At 50.3% G+C, this 24818-nt stretch overlaps 2 protein-coding genes across 2 annotated transcripts in view; both read left to right on the top strand.

Annotated features, from left to right (window-relative positions):
* Positions 1–24063, top strand: LOC119567356 (zinc finger protein 345). Its single transcript, XM_037912556.2, has 5 exons — positions 1–386; positions 9586–9674; positions 17757–17883; positions 18493–18606; positions 18961–24063. The coding sequence occupies exons 2-5, from the start codon at positions 9651–9653 to the stop codon at positions 20748–20750; spliced, it is 2055 nt and encodes a 684-aa protein (XP_037768484.2). The 5' UTR covers positions 1–386; positions 9586–9650; the 3' UTR covers positions 20751–24063.
* LOC102941540 (zinc finger protein 883) overlaps positions 9656–24818 on the top strand; it is a 51239-nt gene continuing 36076 nt past the window's right edge. Inside the window, exon 1 of the mRNA XM_043525098.1 lies at positions 9656–9674. The gene's annotated coding sequence lies outside the window, so the exon portion shown is untranslated. The remainder of the gene's footprint in view (positions 9675–24818) is intronic.

Raw genomic sequence — 24818 nt, 5'->3', positions numbered from 1 at the left:
GGGCACGGCGGGGGGGGGGCGGTGCAATTTTGCGGGGCGCTTTGCAGACCGCCAGAGACACAAACAAGGCAGCGGAGGACGTGGCCAGCCCGCCCCACCCAGCCCGGCCCCGGGCGCGGTGCGGACCCGCCCCGGGCAGACCCGGCACAACCCATCCGGGGTCAGCGCCCGGCGGCAGGAAGCGCAGCGCGGCGGCGGCGGCGGCGGCTCCGGTGCGACTCCGGTGCGGCGCGACCCACGGTCCTCGCCAGCCCCCGGCCCTGGCTGCGGGCGGGACATTCCCGCGGCCCCCCCCCCGGGACCCTCCCCGTGCAGAGACCCCGGCCCGGCCCCCCCACCCCCGGCACCCCGAGCCCCGCCCCGGCTGTGCCCCACGTGGAGCGAAGGTGAGGCCCGGCTGCTCCCCGCGGGGGGGCCCGGCTCCCTGCCTGGGCCGGGGGGGGGTGCCCGGGGATGTGGAGGGGGCAGGAATTGGGGGGACAGGGATTCACGGGGGGGGGGGAGGCTGGGGAAACACACAGGTATCGGGGGGAGAATTCTGGGGCTCAGGGGAGCAGAGCTGGACTAGAGGGAAACTCGGGTGGGGGGGATAAAGGGAAGGAAATGGGGGTGTGGGGGGAGGGGCTGTGGGGAGGCTGGGGGGAGAATATGGAGCAAACAGAGACTGGCTGGGGAGGGCAGAGCCAGGAGGCGGGAGGGGGATGGGGAGGGATACAATGGCAGCTCCCCCAGCCCAGCCCATGGGGTAGGGAACAATCTCAGTATTTGGGGGTCTGACTCCTGAAGGTTAAATGTTTGAGGTTGAGGGGACTGAACTGGGCCCTGCTCTGATTTCTGTGCAGGATTCTGTGTGAAACCAGAGTCACTGCTAGCAACAGCAGGCAAGGAGCCCAGCTGGGATTTATTTAGGTTTGGTTCAGGTTTGGGTTCAGTTCCATTCAGTGTGTTCCCTTTCATTTGTGGTTCAAGCCACCCAAAGAAACAAAAATAGAAGTTCAGTGACAGGTTTAAATTCTATCCCAATCTCAGTGGGGGTAAACCCCAAAAAACAGCTGGAACTTAAAATGCCAACAGTCTTGATTTTTGATTCTTTATTTTGTAACTTTAACTTTACATGAGTTTTCCGAGTGTTTTTCTGTTGTCAAATGTACATGATTATTTTTTCCTAACCAAACTGTTTGAACATCCTCAGATAACCTGTTTAAACAGTTGCTTTGTCATATCGGAGCTCTGCAGTGAAAGGACACATCTGAGGCCTGGAAATGTTCTTTCAGCACTCACTTGTCTTGCTGGACCTGCCAGTACAATTTGTGCCAGTTGGTACAGCTTGGGCATGCTGACATTTTTCTGATGCTCCCAGCAGTTGGGCAGGTTTTCTTCTTATTGAGATGTGGCTCATCTGCAAATGAATCAGAAATTGGCCCAACCCTTTCCTGGGCTTTCCTTTGTCCAGATATCGCTTTCTTTCTGGAGATTTCACAAGCGTTCAGAATTTCCATTTCATCTTTCAAAATTTCAGACCCGTCTGACATTGATTCTGTGTAATGAAATTTTGCCTTGACTTTGTCCTCTGCTGACAGTGGGGGTTGACATCTACGATCAAGATATGTGTGTGACATTCTGTACTTTGGGGGAACACCCTCTGACTCCCATATGTCCTCCTCTGGATATAATTGTGATAATGCATATAAAGCATGCCAGGTGGGGTATCAGGGAAAAGGTTATGATTGGCTGAAAGTCACTGTTCCATCTGAATACGAATATCTTTAGTGCATATGAAGTTATGAGATTGTGTTATATGGTTGTCACTAAAATATGCTGTGGGTTTGGGAGGTGCCCAGATACTGGCTTACAGAGATAATGACAAAGGGAGGTAACCAACCCCTGGAAGGGTGCTGTTAAATAGAAATCACCAGCCACTGTCCAGCAACAGAGTTACAATGCAGTGACTCACCCTCATGAGGCTACACTAGGGAGAATTGCTCAACCTTGCTTAGAAACTCAGCAATACTGGTTTGTACTGTATAGACGTGCCTGGACTTGTATTCTCCAAGCACATGGACCAAGGGTATAAAAACCAAACGCAGGGGCCATGCTTGGCCTTCCTCCTTCACCCACCTACACTGCAAGCAACAAGTTACACTCTGAAGACTCCAACTGAGGGGACTGGCCCAGATTTCAAGGTGAAATCTGTATATTAAGGACTGCAATATCCAGTGGGGGTGAGAAAAACAGCCTAGTCAAGTTGTTGCCTAGTTTAATAGGGAGGAAAGTAACTTAAATTTCTTACAGGTACTGTTGTATTGCAACCTCCCCCCTTGGGGAGAGGGGCTCAGGGCAGAGGATTGGGGGCTCAGGATTGGAGGGTGTGGGGTGTGCAGGATTCAGGGCAGGAGGTTGGGGGATGTGGCGGGGGGCTCAGGCAAGCTCAGGGTAGGGGGTTGGGGTGATTGTGGGGAGCTTGGGTCTGGGAGTGCGGCCACCACGCTGCCCGGCCACTGGACCCCCCAGGATATTGGGGACCGTGCTGCCTGGCCACCCAAGTCCTGTGGCTGGAGCCTGGGGGTACTGTGGCCGCACCACCCAGGGCCTGGGGCCTCACCCCCCCCCCCACCACCACTGGCCGTCATGCAGTGGGGCTGGGAGTCACGGGGGGGGGGGGGGGGGGGGGGTTGGGATCCTCTGGGGGAGGGTAGAAGGGAAAGGGGGCAGAAGGGGAGGGGTGGGCTGCCCATGCCCATGCCCAGCACCAGCACTGAAACCTTACTGGTCGGCCGGCAGCATCCAGAGCCCCAGCTGCTCTCTTACCGGGGCGCCGCTCCGGGGTGCACCGGCCTACTTTCACCTTTGCTAATCGGGGTGAGAGTTTAGACTGCGTCCTTATTTTATTTCGTTAGGTAAAAAGCCAGAGTTAGTTACCAATCGCATAATATCACCTAAAATCGGTCTTTTATAGTCAGTACGTTTGTTTTACTGTTTATCTTCACCAGTGAGTTTGTATGAAGTGTGTGGCAAATTGCTCAGGTTTTGCAAAGGCTGGTGTAGATCCGCTTTCCATTGCTGAAGTGGTGAACCAGTTAATAAATGTGCATTGCTCATCTTGAGCAGTCCAAGGCGGCATATTCCTGAGGTACAGTGCTGGGAGCTGGGGGGATTTGGCTGTGGCCTTTCTCTGTGTGATTCAGGAGTGGCCCTGGGAGCTTTCATGCGATCCAGCTGGGCGTTGGGTCTCCACATTGGTTGTGCTGAGTGACAACAGCACCTGGCAGGGTTGCTGCTGGTCACTAGCAGGGCATTGTGAGAGACAGCCCAGGCTGGAGAGAGTTCGGGGGCACAGCGGTCCCAAAGTCCCAGGCTGCACCTTGGGGGTCCCATCACAATATGTATGAGAGAAACATATTTTTCTGGGGTAGGGCTGGGGGATTGGAGGTGGATATCATAGAATATCAGGGTTGGAAGGGACCTCAGGAGGTTATCTAGTCCCACTCCCTGCTCAAAGCAGGATCAGTCCCCAACTAAATTTACTGGAGAATTGCTAACATCGTTCCTATTTTTAAGAAAGGGAAAAAAAGTGATCCGGGTAACTATAGGCCTGTTAGTTTGACATCTGTAGTGTGCCAGGTCTTGGAAAAAGTTTTGAAGGAGAAAGTAGTTGAGGACATTGAAGTCAATGGTAAATGGGACAAAATACAACATGGTTTTACAAAAGGTAGATCGTGCCAAACCAACCTATCTTCTTTGAGAAAGTAACAGATTTTTTAGACAAAGGAAACGCTGTGGATCTAATTTACCTAGATTTCAGTAAGGCGTTTGATACCGTGCCACGTGGGGAGTTACTAGTTAAATTGGAAAAGATGGGGATCAATAGGAAAATTGAAAGGTGGATAAGGAATTGGTTAAAGGGGAGACTACAACGGGTCCTACTGAAAGGTGAACTGTCAGGCTGGAGGGAGGTTACCAGTGGAGTTCCTCAAGGATCGGTTTTGGGACCAATCTTATTTAATCTTTTTATTACTGACCTCGGCACAAAAAGTGGGAGTGTGCTCATAAAGTTTGCGGATGATACAAAGCTGGGAGGTATTGCCAATTTAGAGAAGGACTGGGATATCATACAGGAGGATCTGGATGACCTTGTAAACTGGAGTAATAGTAATAGGATGAAATTGAATAGTGAAAAGTGTAAGGTCATTCATTTAGGGATTAATAACAAGAATTTTAGTTATAAGCTGGTTTCAGAGTAACAGCCGTGTTAGTCTGTATTCTTAAAAAGAAAAGGAGTACTTGTGGCACCTTAGAGACTAACCAATTTATTTGAGCATAAGCTTTCGTGAGCTACAGCTCACTTCATCGGATGCATACTGTGGAAAGTATAGAAGATCTTATTATATACACACAAAAAGCATGAAAAAATACCTCCTCCCACCCCACTCTCCTGCTGGTAATAGCTTATCTAAAGTGACCACTCTCCTTACATTGTGTATAATAATCAAGGTGGGCCATTTCCAGCACAAATCCAGGGTTTAACAAGAACGTCTGGGGGGGGGGGGTAGGAAAAAACAAGGGGAAATAGGCTACCTTGCATAATGACTAAGCCACTCCCCGTCTCTATTCAAGGCTAAGTTAATTGTATCCAATTTGCAAATTATTTCCAATTCAGCAGTTTCTCGCTGGAGTCTGGATTTGAAGTTTTTTTGTTGTAAAATAGCAACTTTCATGTCTGTAATCGCGTGATCAGAGAGATTGAAGTGTTCTCCGACTGGTTTATGAATGTTATAATTCGTGACATCTGATTTGTGTCCATTTACTCTTTTACGTAGAGACTGTCCAGTTTGACCAATGTACATGGCAGAGGGGCATTGCTGGCACATGATGGCATATATCACATTGGTGGATGTGCAGGTGAACGAGCCTCTGATCGTGTGGCTGATGTGATTAGGCCCTGTGATGGTGTCCCTTGAATAGATATGTGGGCACAGTTGGCAACGGGCTTTGTTGCAAGGATAGGTTCCTGGGTTAGTGGTTCTGTTGTGTGGTATGTGGTTGCTGGTGAGTATTTGCTTCAGGTTGGGGGGGCTGTCTGTAGGCAAGGACTGGCCTGTCTCCCAAGATTTGTGAGAGTGTTGGGTCATCCTTCAGGATAGGTTGTAGATCCTTAATCATGCGTTGGAGGGGTTTTAGTTGGGGGCTGAAGGTGACGGCTAGTGGCGTTCTGTTATTTTCTTTGTTAGGCCTGTCCTGTAGTAGGTGACTTCTGGGAACTCTTCTGGCTCTATCAATCTGTTTCTTCAGTTCCGCAGGTGGGTATTGTAGTTGTAAGAATGCTTGATAGAGATCTTGTAGGTGTCTGTCTCTGTCTGAGGGGTTGGAGCAAATGCGGTTGTATCGTAGAGCTTGGCTGTAGACGATGGATCGTGTGGTGTGGGCAGGGTGAAAGCTGGAGGCATGCAGGTAGGAATAGCGGTCAGTAGGTTTCCGGTATAGGGTGGTGTTTATGTGACCATTGTTTATTAGCACTGTAGTGTCCAGGAAGTGGATCTCTTGTGTGGACTGGACCAAGCTGAGGTTGATGGTAGGATGGAAATTGTTGAAATCATGGTGGAATTCCTCAAGGGCTTCTTTTCCATGGGTCCAGATGATGAAGATGTCATCAATATAGCGCAAGTAGAGTAGGGGCGTTAGGGGACGAGAGCTGAGGAAGCGTTGTTCTAAGTCAGCCATAAAAATGTTGGCATCCTGTGGGGCCATGCGGGTACCCATAGCAGTGCCGCTGATTTGAAGGTATACATTGTCCCCAAATGTAAAATAGTTATGGGTAAGGACAAAGTCTCAAAGTTCAGCCACCAGGTTAGCAGTGACATTATCGGGGATAGTGTTCTTGACGGCTTGTAGTCCATCTTTGTGTGGAATGTTGGTGCAGAGGGCTTCTACATCCATAGTGGCCAGGACGGTGTTATCAGGAAGATCACCGATGGATTGTAGTTTCCTCAGGAAGTCAGTGGTGTCTCGAAGGTAGCTGGGAGTGCTGGTAGCGTAGGGCCTGAGGAGGGAGTCTACATAGCCAGACAATCCTGCTGTCAGGGTGCCAATGCCTGAGATGATGGGGCGCCCAGGAAACTCCCTGAAAAAGCACAAGATCAAATCCGCACAGACACACCCCTGGAATCCCGACCTGGGATATTCTATCTACTACCCAAGATCCATAAACCTGGAAATCCTGGGCGCCCCATCATCATCTATGCGGTCTTGGGATGCATCAGGAGAGGTATTTGCAGTAGGGATAAGGAGGTTTTAGTACCGTTATACAAGGCACTGGTGAGACCTCACCTGGAATACTGTGTGCAGTTCTGGTCTCCCATGTTTAAGAAGGATGAATTCAAACTGGAACAGGTACAGAGAAGGGCTACTCGGATGATCCAAGGAATGGAAAACTTGTCTTATGAAAGGAGACTCAAGGAGCTTGGCTTGTTTAGCCTAACCGAAAGAAGGCTGAGGGGAGATATGATTGCTCTCTATAAATATATCAGAGGGATAAATACCGGAGGGGGAGAGGAATTATTTAAGCTCAGTACCAATGTGGACACAAGAACAAATGGATATAAACTGGCCACCAGGAAGTTTAGACTTGAAATTAGATGAAGGTTTCTAACCATCAGAGGAGTGAAGTTTTGGAATAGCCTTCCAAGGGAAGCAGTGGGGGCAAAAGATCTATCTGGCTTTAAGATTAAACTCGATAAGTTTATGGAGGAGATGTTATGATGGGATAACATGATTTTGGTAACTAAATATTCATGGTAAATAGGCCTAATGGCGTGTGATGGGATGTTAGATGGGGTGGGATCTGAGTTACCCAGGAAAGAATTTTCGGTAGTATCTGGCTGATGAATCTTGCCCATATGCTCAGGGTTTAGCTGATCGCCATATTTGGGGTCGGGAAGGAATTTTCCTCCAGGGCAGATTGAAAGAGGCCCTGGAGGTTTTTCGCCTTCCTCTGCAGCATGGGGCACGGGTCACTTGCTGGAGGATTCTCTGCTCCTTAAAGTCTTTAAACCACGATTTGAGGACTTCAATAGCTCAGACATAAGCGAGAGGTTTTTCGCAGGAGTGGGTGGGTGAGATTCTGTGGCCTGCGTTGTGCAGGAGGTCGGACTAGATGATCATAATGGTCCCTTCTGACTTTAATATCTATGAATCTATAAATCATCCCAGCCAGGACTGGGTCAAGCCTGACCTTAAAAACCTCAAAGGAAGGAGATTCCACCACCTCCCTAGGTAATGCATTCCAGTGCTTCACCACCGTCCTAATGAAAAAGTTTTTCCTAATATCCAACCTAAACCTCCCCCACTGCAACTTGAGACCATTACTCCTCGTTCTGTCATCTGCTACCAATGAGAACAGTCTAGATCCATCCTCTTCGGAACCCCCTTTCAGGTAGTTGAAAGCAGCTATCAAATCCCCCCTCATTCTTCTCTTCTGCAGACTGAATAATCCCCGTTCCCTCAGCCTCTCCTCATAAGTCATGTGTTCCAGTCCCCTAATAATTTTTGTTGCCCTCCACTGGACGCTTTCCAATTTTTCCACATCCTTCTTGTCATGGGGGGCCCAAAACTGGACACAGTACTCCAGATGAGGCCTCACCAATGTCGAATAGAGGGGAACAATCACGTCCCTCGATCTGCTGGCAATACCCCTACTTATACAGCCCAAAATGCCATTGGCCTTCTTGGCTACAAGGGCACACTGTTGACTCCTATCCAGCTTCTCGTCCACTGTAACCTCTAGGTCCTTTTCTGCAGAACTGCTGCCGAGCCATTCGGTTCCTAGTCTGTAGCTGGGACATGGGATTCTTGTGTCCCAGTTCAGTGTCATCTGCAAACTTGCTGAGGGTGCAGTCCACGCCATCCTCCAGATCATGAATCATTATCATGGTTAATAAGCATTAATCAGTCTCCTGGGGGGCGGGGAGCGGCCCCTGCAGGTGGCTTCCGTGGGGAGGGGAGTTTGGAGCATGAGCCCTGCGTTAGGTGGAGCAACTGGAGGGAGGAGCTGCCCCAGAGGTGGGGATGGTGGGAGGAGACCTGTCTAAGGGGAGAAGGTTGGGGAGCTGTTACCTTTGCCCTTGGGCTTGAAGAGTTATTACGAACGTCACAGCCCAGGGAACATCCAACCCCTTTTCTCCCCAGGGGTATCTCAGAGATGCGTCATCTACCTCTGGGCCCCCTTCTGCCTCCCATGGTGTGCAGACAGCTCCCAAGCCTGCACTTGTGGGCTGGCCCCCTTCTCGTTCTCTTCTCACTATATGTAGTTTTTTGGGTTTTTTTAATAATGAGCTTAAAAAAATGCTGAATCTTTATTTTAACTGTTAACAGCCCCTCCACCCCCCCCCTTTCTTTTTTTTGTTCAGTTCCATTCGGGTTCAGTCGGTAACACAGATTTATGGTTGCGATTCGGTTCCGGTTCATGTGTGAAATACCAGTTTGACGATTCCAGTGTGAGTCCAGATGGGCGAATGAAATCAGCATCCACCTGACTGTCCCTGGGGGCTGCAGGGGCAGCAGAGGGGGGCTCTGTCATTAGCTGCCCCCAGCAGAAGCTCTGGTCATTGCTCAGGCCGAGGAGGCCGGTGTCAGTCTCTCTCTGAGCTCCGGATACTGGAGTCCGAGAGCTCGCTGGGCCTCCTGGGGCAGATGCTGCGGCTGCCTCCGTTGTGATCTGGGAGGCCAGGCTGAGCAGTCGCTGCTCCCCCAGTGGGGTCTGTGCTGGGACAGACCATCATTAAAGCCCCCCTGTGCCCAGCCAAGGGGGGATGTCATCCTGTGGCTGGAACCAACCCCGGGGGCAGCCCTGGGCTCTGCTGGTATCAACTCCTGAGCCAGAGACTGCAGGTGATAAGACATCTGGGGGAAGTGCTGGGGGCAGGCAGGAAAGTGACTCTGCATAAATGGCCCCTCTTCACACTATGTCTGTTCCCGGGTGTCTGTGAGTCCCAGAGCTGCGGCCCGCGACGCTCCCAGACTCACCCCCCTGTTACCAGTGGCAGTAGCTACTGGAGAGGAAACGGAAACGCTGTCCAGGAATGGCAGGACAGCGACCAGTTCTTCCGCGCAGTTGGGAAAGTGGAGAGACTGGAAGGGGCAGCAGGAGCAATGGGGGGAGGGAGGTTCCCGGCTCCCAGCCCCGCCCAGCCCCATTCTGTGCAGCCCCCTGGGGCAGTGACTGTCCTGGGAAGAAGGTGAGGGGAAGAGAGAGGAAAAGCCAGTTCCTGCCTCTGCGTGGTCCCTGCACCACTGGGGGAATGTGCTGCCCTGGGGACAGCGTCAGGGATGATACCCCAAAGTGGCTCCTTTGATTCTGCTCTTTTCTAGTATTTGGCTCAGAAGCTCTGTTCCGTGGAGGGTGTAAATGTGTCTCCTGGATTTAGTCCCAGTGGTAGGGGTCAGGTCTGTGTTGTAATGACGTCACTGAGGCTTCTCCCAGCATGGCAGAGTCTAGAGTGTCCGCAGGGAAAGAGCCTGGGGGGAATCGGGGTGTGAAATGGACTAACGCTAATTCAGAAATCTCTCAAATTTCCCTTCTCGCCCTGACAGGCTGCAGAATAACGACCCCGTTTTGCTCCAGACCGTCCCATCTTTCTCGGGGCCGGGACAGGGAAATGGCTGTGGTGGATCCAGCTCAGGTAGGGATTTTGGGGGAGCTGCTGGGGAGGGTTGTTGTAGAGGGGGAGGGTCAGGAAACGCTCAGGGTGAGGTGGGGGAAACAGGGACTGGTAAACCTGCTGGGTCATGCTCAGTCTAGGGCCTGATTTATTAACAGGCCCATGGTGGGGTGTGGGGGTGAACATTTCCCCCATTTCTAAAACAAGAAACAAGCCCCTGGACAAGGCTGGGGAAACAGAGCAAAGTACTGGAGCCTCAATCCCCTAGGCAGAGACTGCAGTGAAATACAAAGGGAGGGTGCTGGGATTCCTGTCCCTGTTCCCTGCATGGAGCTCTGCTTCCCACATTCAGCCTGTGGCTAGTAGGTAGGTGGTAAATGAGAAGACACCGCACTCCTCCATCTCCCCTTCTCTTTGTTCCCTGCAGCCCCCTGGCCACTGGTAGGTGTCAGCCCTTCAAACCCCACAGCTGGGTTTTCTCCATGGCTACAAGCTCAAATCTGTCTTAGGGCTTGTCTATACTGGCACTTTACAACACTGAAACTTCCTCACTCAGAGGTGTGAAAACACCCCGCCCCCCCGAGGAATACAAGTTTCAGCGCTCTAAAAAGCCTAAGGGTTTGTCTACACTTACATTTTGTAGCGCTCTACCTTGCTGGCTCAGGGGTGTGAAAAATCACCACCCCAAGCACTCAGACTTGCTGCGCTCTAAAGCGCTAGTGTGGGCAGGCTTCAAGCGCTCGGAGCTATTCCCAGCGCTCCTGCATGACCACACTCACACTTCGATCTTCGCCTTTTGGAGCAGGTAATCCGCAGACAATGACTCTCCTCAGGGCAGTTTCAAAAAGCTGGGTGTTTGCAAAACCGGACCTGGGTCATTTGCATTAACCTCTCCCCAGGAAATCCACTTTACACTCACTGTCCCAAAAGCCCATATTTGGTTGGCACGTTTTCAACATCGTCTTTTGAACTCCCAAGTCTTGTATCGGTCGCATCTCCCTGCTAGAGAGGGTACATACAATCCTAGCCAACAACAACACATACACTGAATACAGTAAAGTTTTTCAAGGATATTGCAGGAAATTGCCACATCAATCACAGTGGGAAATCCAGGTTCAATTCCCCTCTCTGCCCCATAAGAAGGAATTTGAACAGACATTTCCCACCTCTCTAGAGAGTGCCCTAACCCCTGGGTTATGGGATATTCTGATGTGAGTCTAATCAGTCTTTCATGTTGAAGCTGTTCCACTTTATATAAATATTTGAATATAAGGAATGTGCCAAGAAGAGAGCACGAATGACTTGATAGTCCAGTGGTTAGGGAGAGTGCAAATAGTTCTTGGGGGTGATGATACAATAAAAAATAACAATAACAGACAGACACACCCAGGCCACACCCAGTGCAATCCAGCTCGCTAGAACCCAGGAGGCACTGGGCGGAGCAAGCCCGGTCCCCGCCCGGCAGCAGGCGTGAATTGCAGTCTCTACACGGACTCTGGTGTGGTGCAACCCACGTTCCTTGCCAGCCCCCAGGGCCTCGCTTGCTGTCGCTCGGGCCCCCCGAGTCCTGGCTGTGGGCAGGGGAGGGACATTCCCGCTGCTCCCTCCCGAGACTCTCCCCGTGCAGAGATCCCAGCCCGGCCCCCCGTGGCTGGGACCCTGAGCCCCGCCCCCCGGCTGTGCCCCATGTGGAGAGAAGGGGAGACCTCCCCCCTTCCCCCGGCGCAGACTGTGCGGGGAACGGGGGCCCCAGACTGCTCCCAGTGGGGCTGGCTGTGAATCCCTGCCTCGGGCAGAGGGAAGCTGCTGCAGCCCCCAGGGTTTGGAGGGGGTGGGAGTGGGACAGCGATATGTAGGGAGTCAGAGGGGGGGTTGGAGCCAGAAGGGGGCTGTAGAGGGGCAGGGGGCTCTGAGCCAGGGGTGGGGGGGAACGGGGATGTGTGTGTGGGGGGGGAACGATGATGTGAAAGGGGGCAAGAGGGGGGCAAGGGGCCGGATGGAGGGGAACCATGGGAATGTGGGGCTGCTGAAGGGATGCTGGGGGAACACACAGGTATTGGGGCAGGGAGAGAATTCTGGGGCTCAGGGGAGCAGAGCTGGACTAGAGGGAAACTCTGAGAGGGGGATTAAGGAAAGGGGGGCTGTGGGGAGGCTGGAGGGAGAATATGGAGCAAGCAGAGACTGGCTGGGAAGGGCAGGGCCAGAGGGCAGAAGGCAGAAGAGGGATGGGGAGAGATACAATGGCAGCTCCCCTAGCCCATGAGGTAGGGAACAATCTCATTATTTTGAGGGTCTGACTCCTGAATGTTAAATGTTTGAGGTTGACAGGACTGAACTGGGCCCTGCTCTGATTTCTGTGCAGGATTCTGTGTGAAACCAGAGTCACTGCTAGCAACAGCAGGCAAGGAGCCCAGTTGGGATTTAGGTTTGGTTCAGGTTTGGGTTCAGTTCCATTCAATGTGTTCGGTTTCGTTTCTGGTTCTAGCCACTCAAAGAAACAAAAGTAAAAGTTCAGTTACTGTTTCAAATCCTGTTTCAATCTTAGTGGAGGTAAATTCAAAAAAGAGGGCTGCAACTTAAAATGGAAACTGTTTTGGTTTTTGACTGTTTATTTTTTAACTTTACATGAATTGTCCTGTTGTTTTTGTGTTGTCAAATAAACACGATTATTTTTGAAGAACAAATTGTTCGAGCAACCTAATATAACATCTTTAAATGTTTGCTTTGTCATGTTGGGCCTCTGCACTGAAAGGACACATCTGAGGCCTGGAAATGTTCTTTCAACACTCACTTGTGTTGCTGGAACGGCCAGTACAAGTTTTGCTAGTTGATACAGCTTGGGCATGCTGACGTTTTTCTGATGCTCCCAGTAGTTTGGCAGGTTTTCTTATTGAGATGTGGCTCAGATGCAAATGAATCAGAAATTGGCCCAATCCTTTCCTGGGCTTTCCTTTGTCCAGATATCACTTTCTTTTTGGAGATTTCACAAGCGTTCAGAATTTTCCTTTCATTTTTCAATTTCAGACCCGTCTGACATTGATTCTATGACATCATTATTTCTGACTTCTGATTCAAGCATTTCCATCTTCATCCATGTTTTGGTGAAATTAAATTTTGCCTTAAGTTTGTCCTCTTCGGACAGTGGGAATGGCTTTCTAGGATCAGGGTATTTATATATGAGAGAAAGATGTCAGTTCCGACAGATTTCTTTCTAATTGTTTTCATTGACTGTAGTAAGAATTCAGGAAATGGAGAAGAGATTTTTGATATTTCCACTTGGCATTTTAACCATGCACCAGAAAGTTACCCATGGTCAGTCGTTCATATGGAAGAAATTCTTTGTTGTCACTGTCAGACATCAGTGCAATTGTGACATGTTTGTGACAGGCTGGGTCAAAAAAAACCCCTTTGCGACTGCCACCTGATGTGCTGAGACTACCTCTAAGCCCATTTTCCCTGGCAGCTTGGGACTGCAGTACCCTGCCTTGTGCCAGACACGCCAGCCTGCTCCAGCACAGACCCAGGTCTGAACTACGTCCCCCACAAGCTGCAGACTTAACTGAAAAGCACCCAGACACCCAGTTCCCAATGGGATCCAAACCGCAAATAAATCCATTTTACTCTGTATAAAGCTTATACAGGGTAAACTCATAAATTGTTCGCCCTCTATAACACTGATAGAGAGAGATGCACAGCTGTTTGCTCCCCCAGGAATTAATTACTTGCTCTGGGTCAATTAATAAGCAAAAAGTGATTTTATTAAATATAAAAAATAGGATTTAAGTGGCTCCAAGTATTAACAGACAGAACGAAGTAAATTACCAAGCAAAATAAAACAAAAACACGCAAGTCCAAGCCTAATACAGTAGGAAACTAAATGCAGGTAAATCTCACCCTCAGAGATGTTCCAATAAGCTTCTTTAGCAGACTAGACTCCTTCCTAGTCTGGGTCCAGCAATCACTCTCACCCCTGTAGTTACTGTCCTTTGTTCCAGTTTCTTTCAGGTATTCTTTGGGGGTGGAGAGGCTATCTTTTGAGCCAGCTGAAGACAAAATGGAGGGGTTTCCAGGTCCTTTTATATTCTCTCTCTTGTGCAACATCACAGTCACAAGATGGGGTCTCTAGCCACCTGGGCAAGTCACGTGTCTATGAATGATTAGGCTTTTGGTAGGCCAATGCCATTGTTTACGTGTTAGTATGAACCTTCCCAGGAAAGCTCAGATTTGGATTGGCGTCTCCCAAAGTCCATTGTTAGTTAAGTGCTCCCAATTACGTGAATAACCCCTTCACGCTATGTTGACCAAATCTGCCTGATGTGCTTCCTACAGCAAACACTTTCAATACAAGCACAGAGCCAATGCTCGTAACTTCAGATATACAAAAGATCCATGCATACGAATAGGAGGAATACATTCAGTAGATCAGAACCTTTGCAAAGATAGGTTACATGGCGTATCTAGCATAAAACATATTCCAGTTATGTCACATGTACACTCATAAGCATATTTCCATAAAGCATTATGGGGTGCAACGTCCCAGTGTTCCTTCGCCTTCCATTCCGACCCTGTCAGGTGAAGCTCATGGCCTGAGGTGGTCAGGTCTTGGCAGAACTCCCGGAGCTCCAAGAGTTGCTCAGACCCCAGGCCGGGACACTCTGCTGCAGCAGGGTTGGGTCAGCGGCATCAGCAGGAACACACGGTGCTGCAGGCAGACTGGCCTGCCCCCCAGGCAGAAAGTGGCTCTGGATGTGAGCCAGCCATAGCCAGGATGGGTGAAAAGAGAGAACAGCTCCGGGGAGAGGGAGGGGGGTGTGAAGGTGGGTACCAGACAGTGCCCCAAGCAGGGGCTGGGAGTTGGCCCTGCAGGCAGCTTCAGTGGGAGTTTGGAGCACGAACCCTGGAGGGAGGAGCTGCCCCAGGGGCTGGGGATGGTGGGAGGAGGCCTGTTGAAGTGGAGGAGTTTGGGGAGCCGTTACCTTTACCCTTGCTCTTGACAAGTTATTGTGAACTTCATGGCCCAGGGAGCATCCAACCCCTTCTCTCCCCGGGGGGCATCTCAGAGATGGGTCATCTACCTTTGGGCCCCCCCTTCTGCCTCCCATGGTGTGCAGGCAGCTCCCAAGTTTCCCCTCTCTCTCCCTGCTCTTGTGGGCTGGCCCCCTTCTCTTCTCACTGTCCTGGGGCAGGCCGTTCTGGGCTCATCACCAGCCCACTGGCTAGTCTGTTGTCCTCTCTTAAATGAAAATAAGATCGCTGTACATGGTTTTTTTTTTAAATTTATTTATTTTAAAGATTGAGCTTAAAAAAGGCTGGTGTCAGAGTAGCAGCCGTGTTAGTCTGTGTCCGCAAAAAGAAAAGGAGGACTTGTGGCACCTAAGAGACTAACAAATTTATTTGAGCATAAGCTTTCATGAGCTACAGCTCACTTCATTGGATGCATTCAGTGGAAAATACAGTGGGGAGATTTATATACACAGAGAACATGAACCAATGGGTGTTATCATACACACTGTAACCAGAGTGATCAAGTAAGGTGAGCTATAACCAGCAGGAGAGAAAAAAAACCTTTTGTAGCGATAATCAAGGTGGGCCATTTCCAGCAGTTGACAAGAACGTCTGAGGAACAGTGGGGGGTGGGCGGGGGGGATAAACAAGGGGAAATAGTTTTACTTTGTGTAATGACCCATCCACTCCCAGTCTCTATTCAAGCCTAAGTTAATTGTATCCAGTTTGCAAATTAATTCCAATTCAGCAGTCTCTCGTTGGAGTCTGTTTTTGAAGTTTTTTTGTTGAAGAATTGTCACTTTTAGGTCTCTAATCGAGTGACCCGAGAGATTGAAGTGTTCTCCGACTGGTTTTTGAATGTTATAATTCTTGACATCTGATTTGTGTCCATTTATTCTTTTGCGTAGAGACTGTCTGGTTTGGCCAATGTACATGGCAGAGGGGCATTGCTGGCACATGATGGCGTATATCACATTGGTGGATGTGCAGGTCAACGAGCCTCTGATAGTGTGGCTGTTGTGGTTAGGCCCTATGATGGTGTCCCCTGAATAGAGCCAGAAGAGTACCCAGAAGTCACCGACTACAGGACAGGCCCAACAAAGAAAATAACAGAACGCCACTAGCCGTCATGTTCAGCCCCCAACTAAAACGTCTCCAGCGCATCATCCAGGATCGACAACCTATCCTGAAGGACGACACATCACTCTCACAGATCTTGGGAGACAGGCCAGTCCTCGCTTACAGACAGCCCCCCAACCTGAAGCAAATACTCACCAGCAACCACACACCACACAACAGAACCACTAACCCAGCAACCTATCCTTGCAACAAAGCCCGTTGCCAACTCTGTCCACATATCTATTCAGGGGACACCATCACAGGGCCTAATAACATCAGCCACACTATCAGAGGCTCGTTCACCTGCACATCCACCAATGTGATATATGCCATCATGTGCCAGCAATGCCCCTCTGCCATATACATTGGTCAAACTGGACAGTCTCTACGTAAAAGAATAAATGGACACAAATCAGAAGTCAAGAATTATAACATTCAAAAACCAGTCGGAGAACACTTCAATCTCTTTGGTCACTCGATTAGAGACCTAAAAGTGACAATTCTTCAACAAAAAAACTTCAAAAACAGACTCCGAGAGACTGCTGAATTGGAATTAATTTGCAAACTGGATACAATTAACTTAGGATTGAATAGAGACTGGGAGTGGATGGGTCATTACACAAAGTAAAACTATTTCCCCATGTTTATCACCCCCCCCCCCCCCACACACACACAAACTGTTCCTCAGACGTTCTTGTCAACTGCTGGAAATGGCCCACCTTGATTATTGCTACAAAAGGTCCCCGTCTCCCCCCCGCTCTCCTGCTGGTTATAGCTCACCTTAAGTGATCACTCTGGTTACAGTGTGTATGGTAACACCCATTGTTTCATGTTCTGTGTGTATATAAAATCTCCCCACTGTATTTTTCACTGCATGCATCCGATGAAGTGAGCTGTAGCTCACGAAAGCTTATGCTCAAATAAATTTGTTAGTCTCTAGTGCCACAAGTCCTCCTTGTTTTTTTTTTCAAAAAAGGCTGAATCTTTATTTTAATTGATGTCCCTCCCTCCCCCGTCTTTCCCTCCCCTTCCCCAGTCGGTTCAGTCAGTAAAACAAAATTATGGCTCAGGTTCGGTTCTGGTTCATGTATGAAACTCCGGTATGATCTGGGTCTCCGGTTCCACTGTGGGTCCAGATGGGCGAATGAGATCAGCATCGGCCTGACTGTCCCTGGGGGCTGCAGGGGCAGCAGAGTGGGGCTCGGTCATTAGCTGCCCCCAGCAGAAGCTCTGGTCATTGCTCAGGCCGAGGAGGCCGGTGTCAGTCTCTCTCTGAGCTCCGGATACTGGAGCCCGAGAGCTCGCTGGACCTCCTGGGGCAGATGCTGCGGCTGCCTCCGTTGTGATCTGGGAGGCCGGGCTGAGCAGTCGCTGCTCCCCCAGTGGGGTCTGTGCTGGGACAGATCATCACTAAACCTCCCTCTATGGCCAGCCGAGGGGGGACGTCCTCCTGTGGCTGGAACAAGCCCAGTAGGGCATCCCCGAACTCTCCCGGCATCAACTCCTGAGCCAGAGACTGCAGGTGATGGGAAAGACCTCTGGGGTAAGGGCTGGGGAGGGGTAGGAAGGTGACTCTGCATAAACGGCCCCTCCTCACCCAGTCTTTGCTGCTCCTTTGATTCTGCTCTTTTCTAGCATTTGGCTGGAGCCTGAACCCCCTGGGCAGAGACTGTGATGAAATACAAAGGGAAGGTGCTGGGATTCCTGTCCCTGTTCCTTGCCCAGAGCTCTGCTTCCCACCTCCACCTGTGCCTAGTCGGTGGGTGGTAAATGAGAAGACCCTGCCCTCCTCTGTCTGCTGGGAGGGACAAGGAGCTCTCCCCTTCTCTCTGTTCCCTGCAGCCTCCTGGCCACTCTGAGCAGGGTGGGGTGGGATTCTGCTCCCCAGGCCCTCCTAGACCTGACCTGTTTCTTCCCCCATAAATAGTGGGATTGTGGCAGGGGCAGCAGGCACTGAGTGGGGGGCACCTGTTGTTTCAGATGCCGGTGACCTTCGAGGAGGTGGCTGTGTATTTCACCGTGGGGCAGGGGGCTCTGCTGGACCCCTCTCAGAGAGCCCTCTACAGGGACGTCATGCAGGAGAACTATGAGACTGTGACCACGCTGGGTAAGGATTCCTGTCCCCTCAGCTGTGTGAAGCCATGGGGCCTGGATTTCTGCCTCTGGTCAGGTTCCTCCCTGGTCACTTAGATTACAGGGGAGTGGGTCACGTAGCCCATAGGAGGGAGCATTCACCTCCAAACCCTGTCCAATGGGATAGGGGAGTCATGGACCTAATGGACATGCTAATTCATCCCCATCCCTTCAGCTACCATGGGGTCAGGAGCAGTGTATTATCCCCTCTGCATTAATTCTCGCTCAAACGCAGGATCTCTGTGTACCTCCCTTCATGGGATTAGCTCCATCTCTGGGGAGGGCTCTCGCCTCTCGGGGTTCAGACATAGGCAGGTGTTTAACACCGGAGCTGTATGGTGCCTCAGCAAGTCCCCCAGAGGACAAAGATCCTGAAAGTTCCTAGTGAGGGTGTGATAACTCCTCCTCCACCAGACATCGGCCTCTCCCACGGGGACTCAGTGACCGTGTTTCCATCTGTTCACATCCCGCAACCCCCCAGGAAAGCATGGGGTCATCTGAAACTTCAGATGTGCCCTTTGTGACAAATACGCCACCAATCCTCAGTGCATTCTGCTCATGCCTGATTTCACTTTCTGAGCAGGACTCCCCTTTCCCAAACCTGACCTGATAGCCCAGCTGGAAGCAGGGGAAGAGCCATGGGTCCCAGATCTCCAGATCTTCGAGGAAAGGAAGATCTCAAGAGGCACCCGCACAGGTGAGGAGTCAGTGACACTGACTCAGAAACTATATGGAAAAAGCTGAAAATTGCAAAAATCTTGTGTGAGCCCCCCTCAGTTCTGCCTCATCTCACCCAGGTCAGGCTCTGGTCGGCAGGTGTCATCTCATGGCAGGTATCGCTCACGGCTTCCCACCCACCTTGTTCGCTGTCAGGAGTTTTCTCCCTGACTTCACTTCCCTGGGAGTGTTTGGATGGGATGTGGAGGCAGAATCCAATTTCTCAGTCTCCCCCACTGTTACTGTGTTGTGTTTTCCCTCTTTGCTACTCCCCTTTGTGTCCTTTCTGCCAGCCCAGGCACTGACTTGTGCCTGGATTCTCTCTCTCCCCCAGATGGTGACGAGACAAGTGAGAACGAGGAGGGGAATCCACAACAGGAAGGTCCTGAGCAAGTGGAGCTGCAGGGAAACTTTTTGAGAAGAGCAGATGGGAATTTTCCCCAGTGCTTGGAACAGAGAAAAGTCTGGAGTAATTGGGACAGGTCAGAGGGGAAGCTGGGAAACCATCCAAGAAAGCAAGTGCACGAATCCTTTGAATGTGAGGGAGGAGACAAGGATTCCAAAGAAACCACAGCCCAACAGACAAATCCCAGGGAAAAGAAACCCTATAAATGCTTGGACTGTGGAAGAAGCTTCAGCTGGATCTCAAACCTTACTACCCATCGGAGACTACACACTGGAGAGAAACCGTATAAATGCCTTGAGTGTGGGAAAAGCTTCAGTCAGTGCTCAGGCCTTATTAGCCATGGGAGAACCCACACGGGAGAGGGACCATACAAATGCCTTGAATGTGGGAAAAGTTTCAGTACATCATCAGTCCTTATTATACATCAGAGAACCCACACGGGAGAGAGACCATTTAAATGCCTGCACTGTGGGAAAACTTTCAGTCAGCGCTCACATCTCACAAGCCATGGGAGAATCCACACTGGAGAAGGCCCACATAAATGCTTATACTGTGGGAAAAGTTTCAGTGGACCCTCAGCCCTTACTGCACATCAGAGGATCCACACAGGAGAGAAACCCTATAAGTGCTTGGAGTGTGGGAAAAGCTTCAGTCAGAGCTCAAGCCTTATTAGCCATAGGAGAATTCATACAGGAGAGAAACCCTATAAATGCCTTGCATGTGGGAAAGGTTTCAGTGTATCATCAGCCCTTATTGTGCATCAGAGAACTCACACGGGGGAGAAACCCTATAAATGCTTGGACTGTGGGAAAAGCTTCAGTCTGCACTCAAGACTTATAAACCATAGGAGAATCCACACAGGAGAGAGACCCTATACGTGCCTGGATTGTGGGAAAAGTTTCAGCCAGCGCTCACATCTTAATAGCCATGGGAGAATCCACACAGGAGAGGGAACACATAAATGCTTGTACTGTGGGAAAAGTTTCAGTGGACCATCAGCCCTTACTGCACATCAGAGGATCCACACAGGGGAGAAACCCTATAAATGCTTGTACTGTGAGAAAAGTTTCAGTCAACACTCAGGCCTTATTAGCCATGGCAGAATCCACACGGGAGAGGGACCATATAAATGCCTTGAGTGTGGGAAAAGTTGCAATGCACCATCAGCGCTTATTGTACATCAGAGAACTCACACGGGAGAGAAACCCTATAAATGCTTATACTGTGAGAAAAGTTTCAATCAGCGCTCACATCTTACTAGCCATGGGAGGATCCACACAGGAGAGGGACCACATAAATGTCTTGAGTGTGGGAAAAGTTTCAGTGCTCCATCAGCCCTCATTACACATCAGAGAACTCACACGGGAGAGAAACCCTATAAATGCCTTGAGTGTGGGACAAGTTTCAGTGCACCATCAGCCCTCATTACACATCAGAGGACCCACACAGGGGAGAAACCCTATAAATGCTTGGACTGTGGGAAAAGCTTCAGTCAGAGCTCAAATCTTACTGCCCATCGGAGACTGCACATGGGAGAGAAACCCTGTAAATGCTTGGTCTGTGGGAAAAGCTTCAGTGCACCATCAGCCCTTATTGTACATCAGAAAACCCACATAGGAGAGAAACCGTATAAATGCCTCCACTGTGAGGAAGGCTTCTGTCAGCACTCACACCTTATTCGACAATCCACACAAGAGAAAAACCCCATAAATGCTTAGATGATTGGGAAAGTTTCAGTCCCCGCTCATAACTTCATAAAAATTGAAGAATTCACATGGGACAGAATCTATAAATGCCTCAACTGTGGAAAAAGTTTCATTTGAAGATCAAACCTTGCTTCACATCAGACAACCCACACAAGAGAGAGAACCCATAAATGCTTGGATTATGGGAAAAGCTTCAATAACTGCAAGAAGAGATTCAGTCTGAGCTCACACATTATTCCTCATCGCATAATTCACAGAAGAAAGAGCTTGAATGTGGGGGAAGCTTTATCTGGTGCTCACACGGCATCAAGCCTCAGTAAATCCACACAGAGAAGAGCCCTTTTATGTGTCCTTAGCATGGAAAATGCTTCTGTTGGAGGTAACACCACAGTGAACATCAGAGACTCCTCCACACAGGAGAGAAATTCCCCCAGTGCCCTGACTAGAGCTGGCCATAGTAAAAACTCCATTTCCTAATTCCCACATGCATTGGTGGCATTTGGCTCCCAGGTATCTGTTAGAGGGCTTTTCCCTTCACCTGCTTCCCTGGTTCTTGTCTCACAGACAGAGAGCAGACCAGAAGGCCGAAGGGCAGACAATTCAATGTTTATTGGGGTTAGTTTCCAAGCAAGCATATTTTGCACCCTTCACACCAGTCAGGCTTATCCCTATACGCCGATAGAGCCTTTACCCCGTGTCTCCCCCCCTTCCCGGCCCTGACGCTGCAGAGCCTTTACCCCGCGTCCCCCCCCTTCCCGGCCCTGACGCCGCAGAGCTTTGCCTGTGTCTCAATTCCCCATTCTCATTTTCCATTCCCTGTTCCCAGTCCCCCAATCTCCCATTCCCCAATTACCATTCCCCTTCCCCCTCCTCCTTTTTAGCAGGCCCAAATAGACCTGCAGTGCACGCCCCTAGTCACATCCCTTACAACTTATGGTCGTGTTTTGTTCTCGAGGGTCATGAGTTGGGGTCTTCATGTCACCTCTTTTGTACCCCATGGGAGGAGTGAGGTTGTTCTCCAGTTAGGGACAGGTATTTCTTTGGTCTTTTAGTCTTTTACCTCTCCCCCTATCCCTCCTTTCCCCTCCTGACTTGTGGCTTGACCTTGCTTTGAGAGAAAGAGTTGAGGCAGTTGTCAGGTGTGCGCTCATATATTCCATTCCAGCTATGCCCAGTAACACTTCAGTTCCAGTTCTTCTCTCTTTTCACCCCATCTGCTTGTGGGCAGATGTAAAACACGGGGTCCTTGTCCTTTGTTTACACATATTAGTATAAAATGTAAGAGTATCAAAAAGTCAACCCCCAAATTCTTTCTCAGGCTGACAAACAGGCTTATATGCTAAGAGTATCCATCTGCCCGTCTCTGGGGGCAGGTTCCGGCAGCAGCTGACCCTGAGCTGATCAGTGACCCTCTGGCTTTGCCTGGTCTAAGCTAGCCCCGGGCAGAGGAGGAGAAGCCCTGATCAGCCCTCCGACAGGTTGCCCTGCCGATCTGAGTATGCCACCTGAGGTACTGGGGTTCCACTGAGCCTGCCCGTTGAGCCAGGGCCCCCTGCCCTGCCAAGCCAGGCTCTGCAGCCTGCTCTGTCTCACACACAGGAAGGGCCACATCCTGCTGCAGAAAGACACAGACGCGGAGATTAGGTCTGCACCATGAGACCCAGCTCAGGAAGTGCCCCGCATGCATATAGGAGTGCAAAGCCAAGGAGTGCACTGTCCTCCCAGCGTGGCACTTACCACAATGGTCTGTGCTCTCCGTGCTTAGGAATCACACTCTGATTTCTTTGATCCTGACTCAGACTCCTTAGGGCTAGAGATGAGTGTCCCAGACCTGGAGGGGGAATTCAAATGAACCCCAAACCTCTGGCTGATCTTTCTGAGCTAAAATCCCTGCTTTCATCTATTGCAGAGGTCAGGAACCTTTGGCTCCCGGTCCGTCACGGTAAGCGCGGGCCGAGGGATATGCTGGCCGCGCTTCCTGCAGCCCCCACTGGCCGGGAACGGTGAACCGCAGCCACTGGGAGCTGCGAGCGGCTGTGCCTGTGGGCGCTCAGGTAAACAAAGCGTCTCGCGGCCCGCCAGCGGCTTACCCTGGCAGGCTGGGAGCCAGAGGTTGCCAATCCCTGATCTATTGTTAAAGTAGCTTCTGGGCTTTGTAGATGTTCAGGTTTGGGGTTTGGGTTTTTTTATTATTATTTTTGCATTAGGACGATGTTAAAACTTTTGTAAATGACCCAACAAAATAATGAGGAGGTGCTGAGTACAGCAGGTTTAGCCAGTTCAGAAGAAAATGAATAAACTGGGTTTCCTTCTTTGGGGAGTTAGAGTTCTGTGGGATTTCAGTTTATGAACCTGCAAGTATTTTGTAGTGCACCTTGTAGTGTTGGTTTCTATCTCTTCCTGAAGGCCGTTTTGGTCACATGTTTGGATATTAGTTTACTTCGACAGGATGTAGCAGGTTTATTGAGGACTTTGAGACAAAGGATCAATTGCCAGAAGAGTCCTTTCTTTGTTTTATTTTAACCATTCTTTCCCATTGTCATAAGATTTTTGTGTGTTTGAACAATGAAAAGTCTCAATATCTGTCAGCAGGAACACTGAGGGTGAGTGCTAGATTCACACTCCAAGAGGCTGAGACCGAGCGGGACATGGATTTACTGCCTGATCCCTGCAGAGGTGTGAGATGCACCAGGAGAGGGAGAGGGCAGGGAAACAGAGTTGGGAAACTGCAGATTTTTCTCTTGACATCCAGAGAGTGGAGGCTGAGAACTGTGAGCTTGCTGCACCAATGCCAGAGAGAGACAGGAACTGTCCTGTGAGTGCTGGGTGAAGCCATCCCTCAAATCTAAAGGCTACAAATGATGCCCCGAGATGAATGATCGGGGAAGGGGCAGCATCTCCTGAGACAAGAAGGAAGCTGGGGAAACCAACAGGCCTGGGCCAGTGTTGAAGCCAGATTGACCCCCATCATTGAGGCCAGAGGTAGATGAGGAGACTGACAGCCCAGCTCATCGCCCCTCCCCATCTTCCAGTGTGAGGATGACAGCAGCTCTCTCTGCCCCCCCTTAACCCCACACTGCATCCGTCTAACCTCTGCTTCATGGATTCCCTGCCCTCGGAGTGTTTGCTTTGTGACTGGTCCCAGCATCTCTCCTGGATTCTCTTCCCTTTTCCACCAGTCGGTAAATGTTGCTCTGTTGCGGGTGCGTGGGGGATTTGGGCGCAGCAGTGTGCTGGGCTGGGATGCAAAGTCCCGTGCTGAGCTGGGCTGGGGGACAGGAGTCTGTTTCTCCTTGGTCATAATAAAGTAGAATTTAGTTTCTCACACTGTCCTTGTTTTCCATTAACTACCCACCGGATTCAGAGGGGAGGTTACCAGGAAATGCAGAGTGAGCCTGGTCTGGTACCGGAATGCACAGTGAGGTCACTCATACAGTCTCAGCTGTGCCTTGTCATAGGCTCAGTTACAGGCCGTATATTGACAGATTTCTATACGGAGAATATGGCTACAGTGGTTCTGCTCTGAGCTGGTTTCATCCCCAGACCCCGGCTCGCTCAGCCTTCCCACCGGCCATTCTAGCTGAGACCCGTTTAAAGCACTGGGGCTATGGGCAGTGGTCCAGTTAAGCATGTGATTAAGGCTTGGCAGGACTGGGAGGTTAGATGTGTGGGTTTGGGAGAATGCATCCGATGAAGTGAGCTGTAGCTCACGAAAGCTTATGCTCAAATAAATTTGTTAGTCTCTAAGGTGCCACAAGTCCTCCTTTTCTTTCTCCCTGTTGATACTCGGCCTGGTCCTCAAAGCAAAACTTTCCTCAAATTTCTTCTTGTCTGGTTTGAAAATAATTTTGTCTCAGTTAATACCATGATAATTTGTAACACAGCAGCAGCCAGAGGCTCCACAGAAGACTAAGGCCGTGTTGTGCTAGGTGCTGTATCTACACAGCATGAGAGACAGCTCCTAAGGGAAACAGCTTAGAGTCTAAATACGCAGAACAGCCAACGCAAGGATTTTGCAAGTGTCAGGAGCGACCCTGAACTCTAACGGGCTACGAGTGACGCCCCAAGGGGAATGATGAG

Source organism: Chelonia mydas, chromosome 11, assembly GCF_015237465.2.
Source record: "Chelonia mydas isolate rCheMyd1 chromosome 11, rCheMyd1.pri.v2, whole genome shotgun sequence".
NCBI classification, from domain to species: Eukaryota; Metazoa; Chordata; order Testudines; family Cheloniidae; genus Chelonia; species Chelonia mydas.
The sequence above is the reverse complement of the archived record's forward strand: the minus strand, read 5'-3'. Positions and strand labels throughout refer to the sequence as shown.

Coding starts and splice junctions, on each gene's coding strand:
- LOC119567356 (XM_037912556.2), top strand. CDS start 9,651: ATGGCTGTGGTGGATCCAGCTCAG. Junction 9,675..17,756: donor CTGTGGTGGATCCAGCTCAG/GTAGGGATTTTG, acceptor CTGTTGTTTCAG/ATGCCGGTGACCTTCGAGGA. Junction 18,607..18,960: donor CTCAAGAGGCACCCGCACAG/GTGAGGAGTCAG, acceptor TCTCTCCCCCAG/ATGGTGACGAGACAAGTGAG.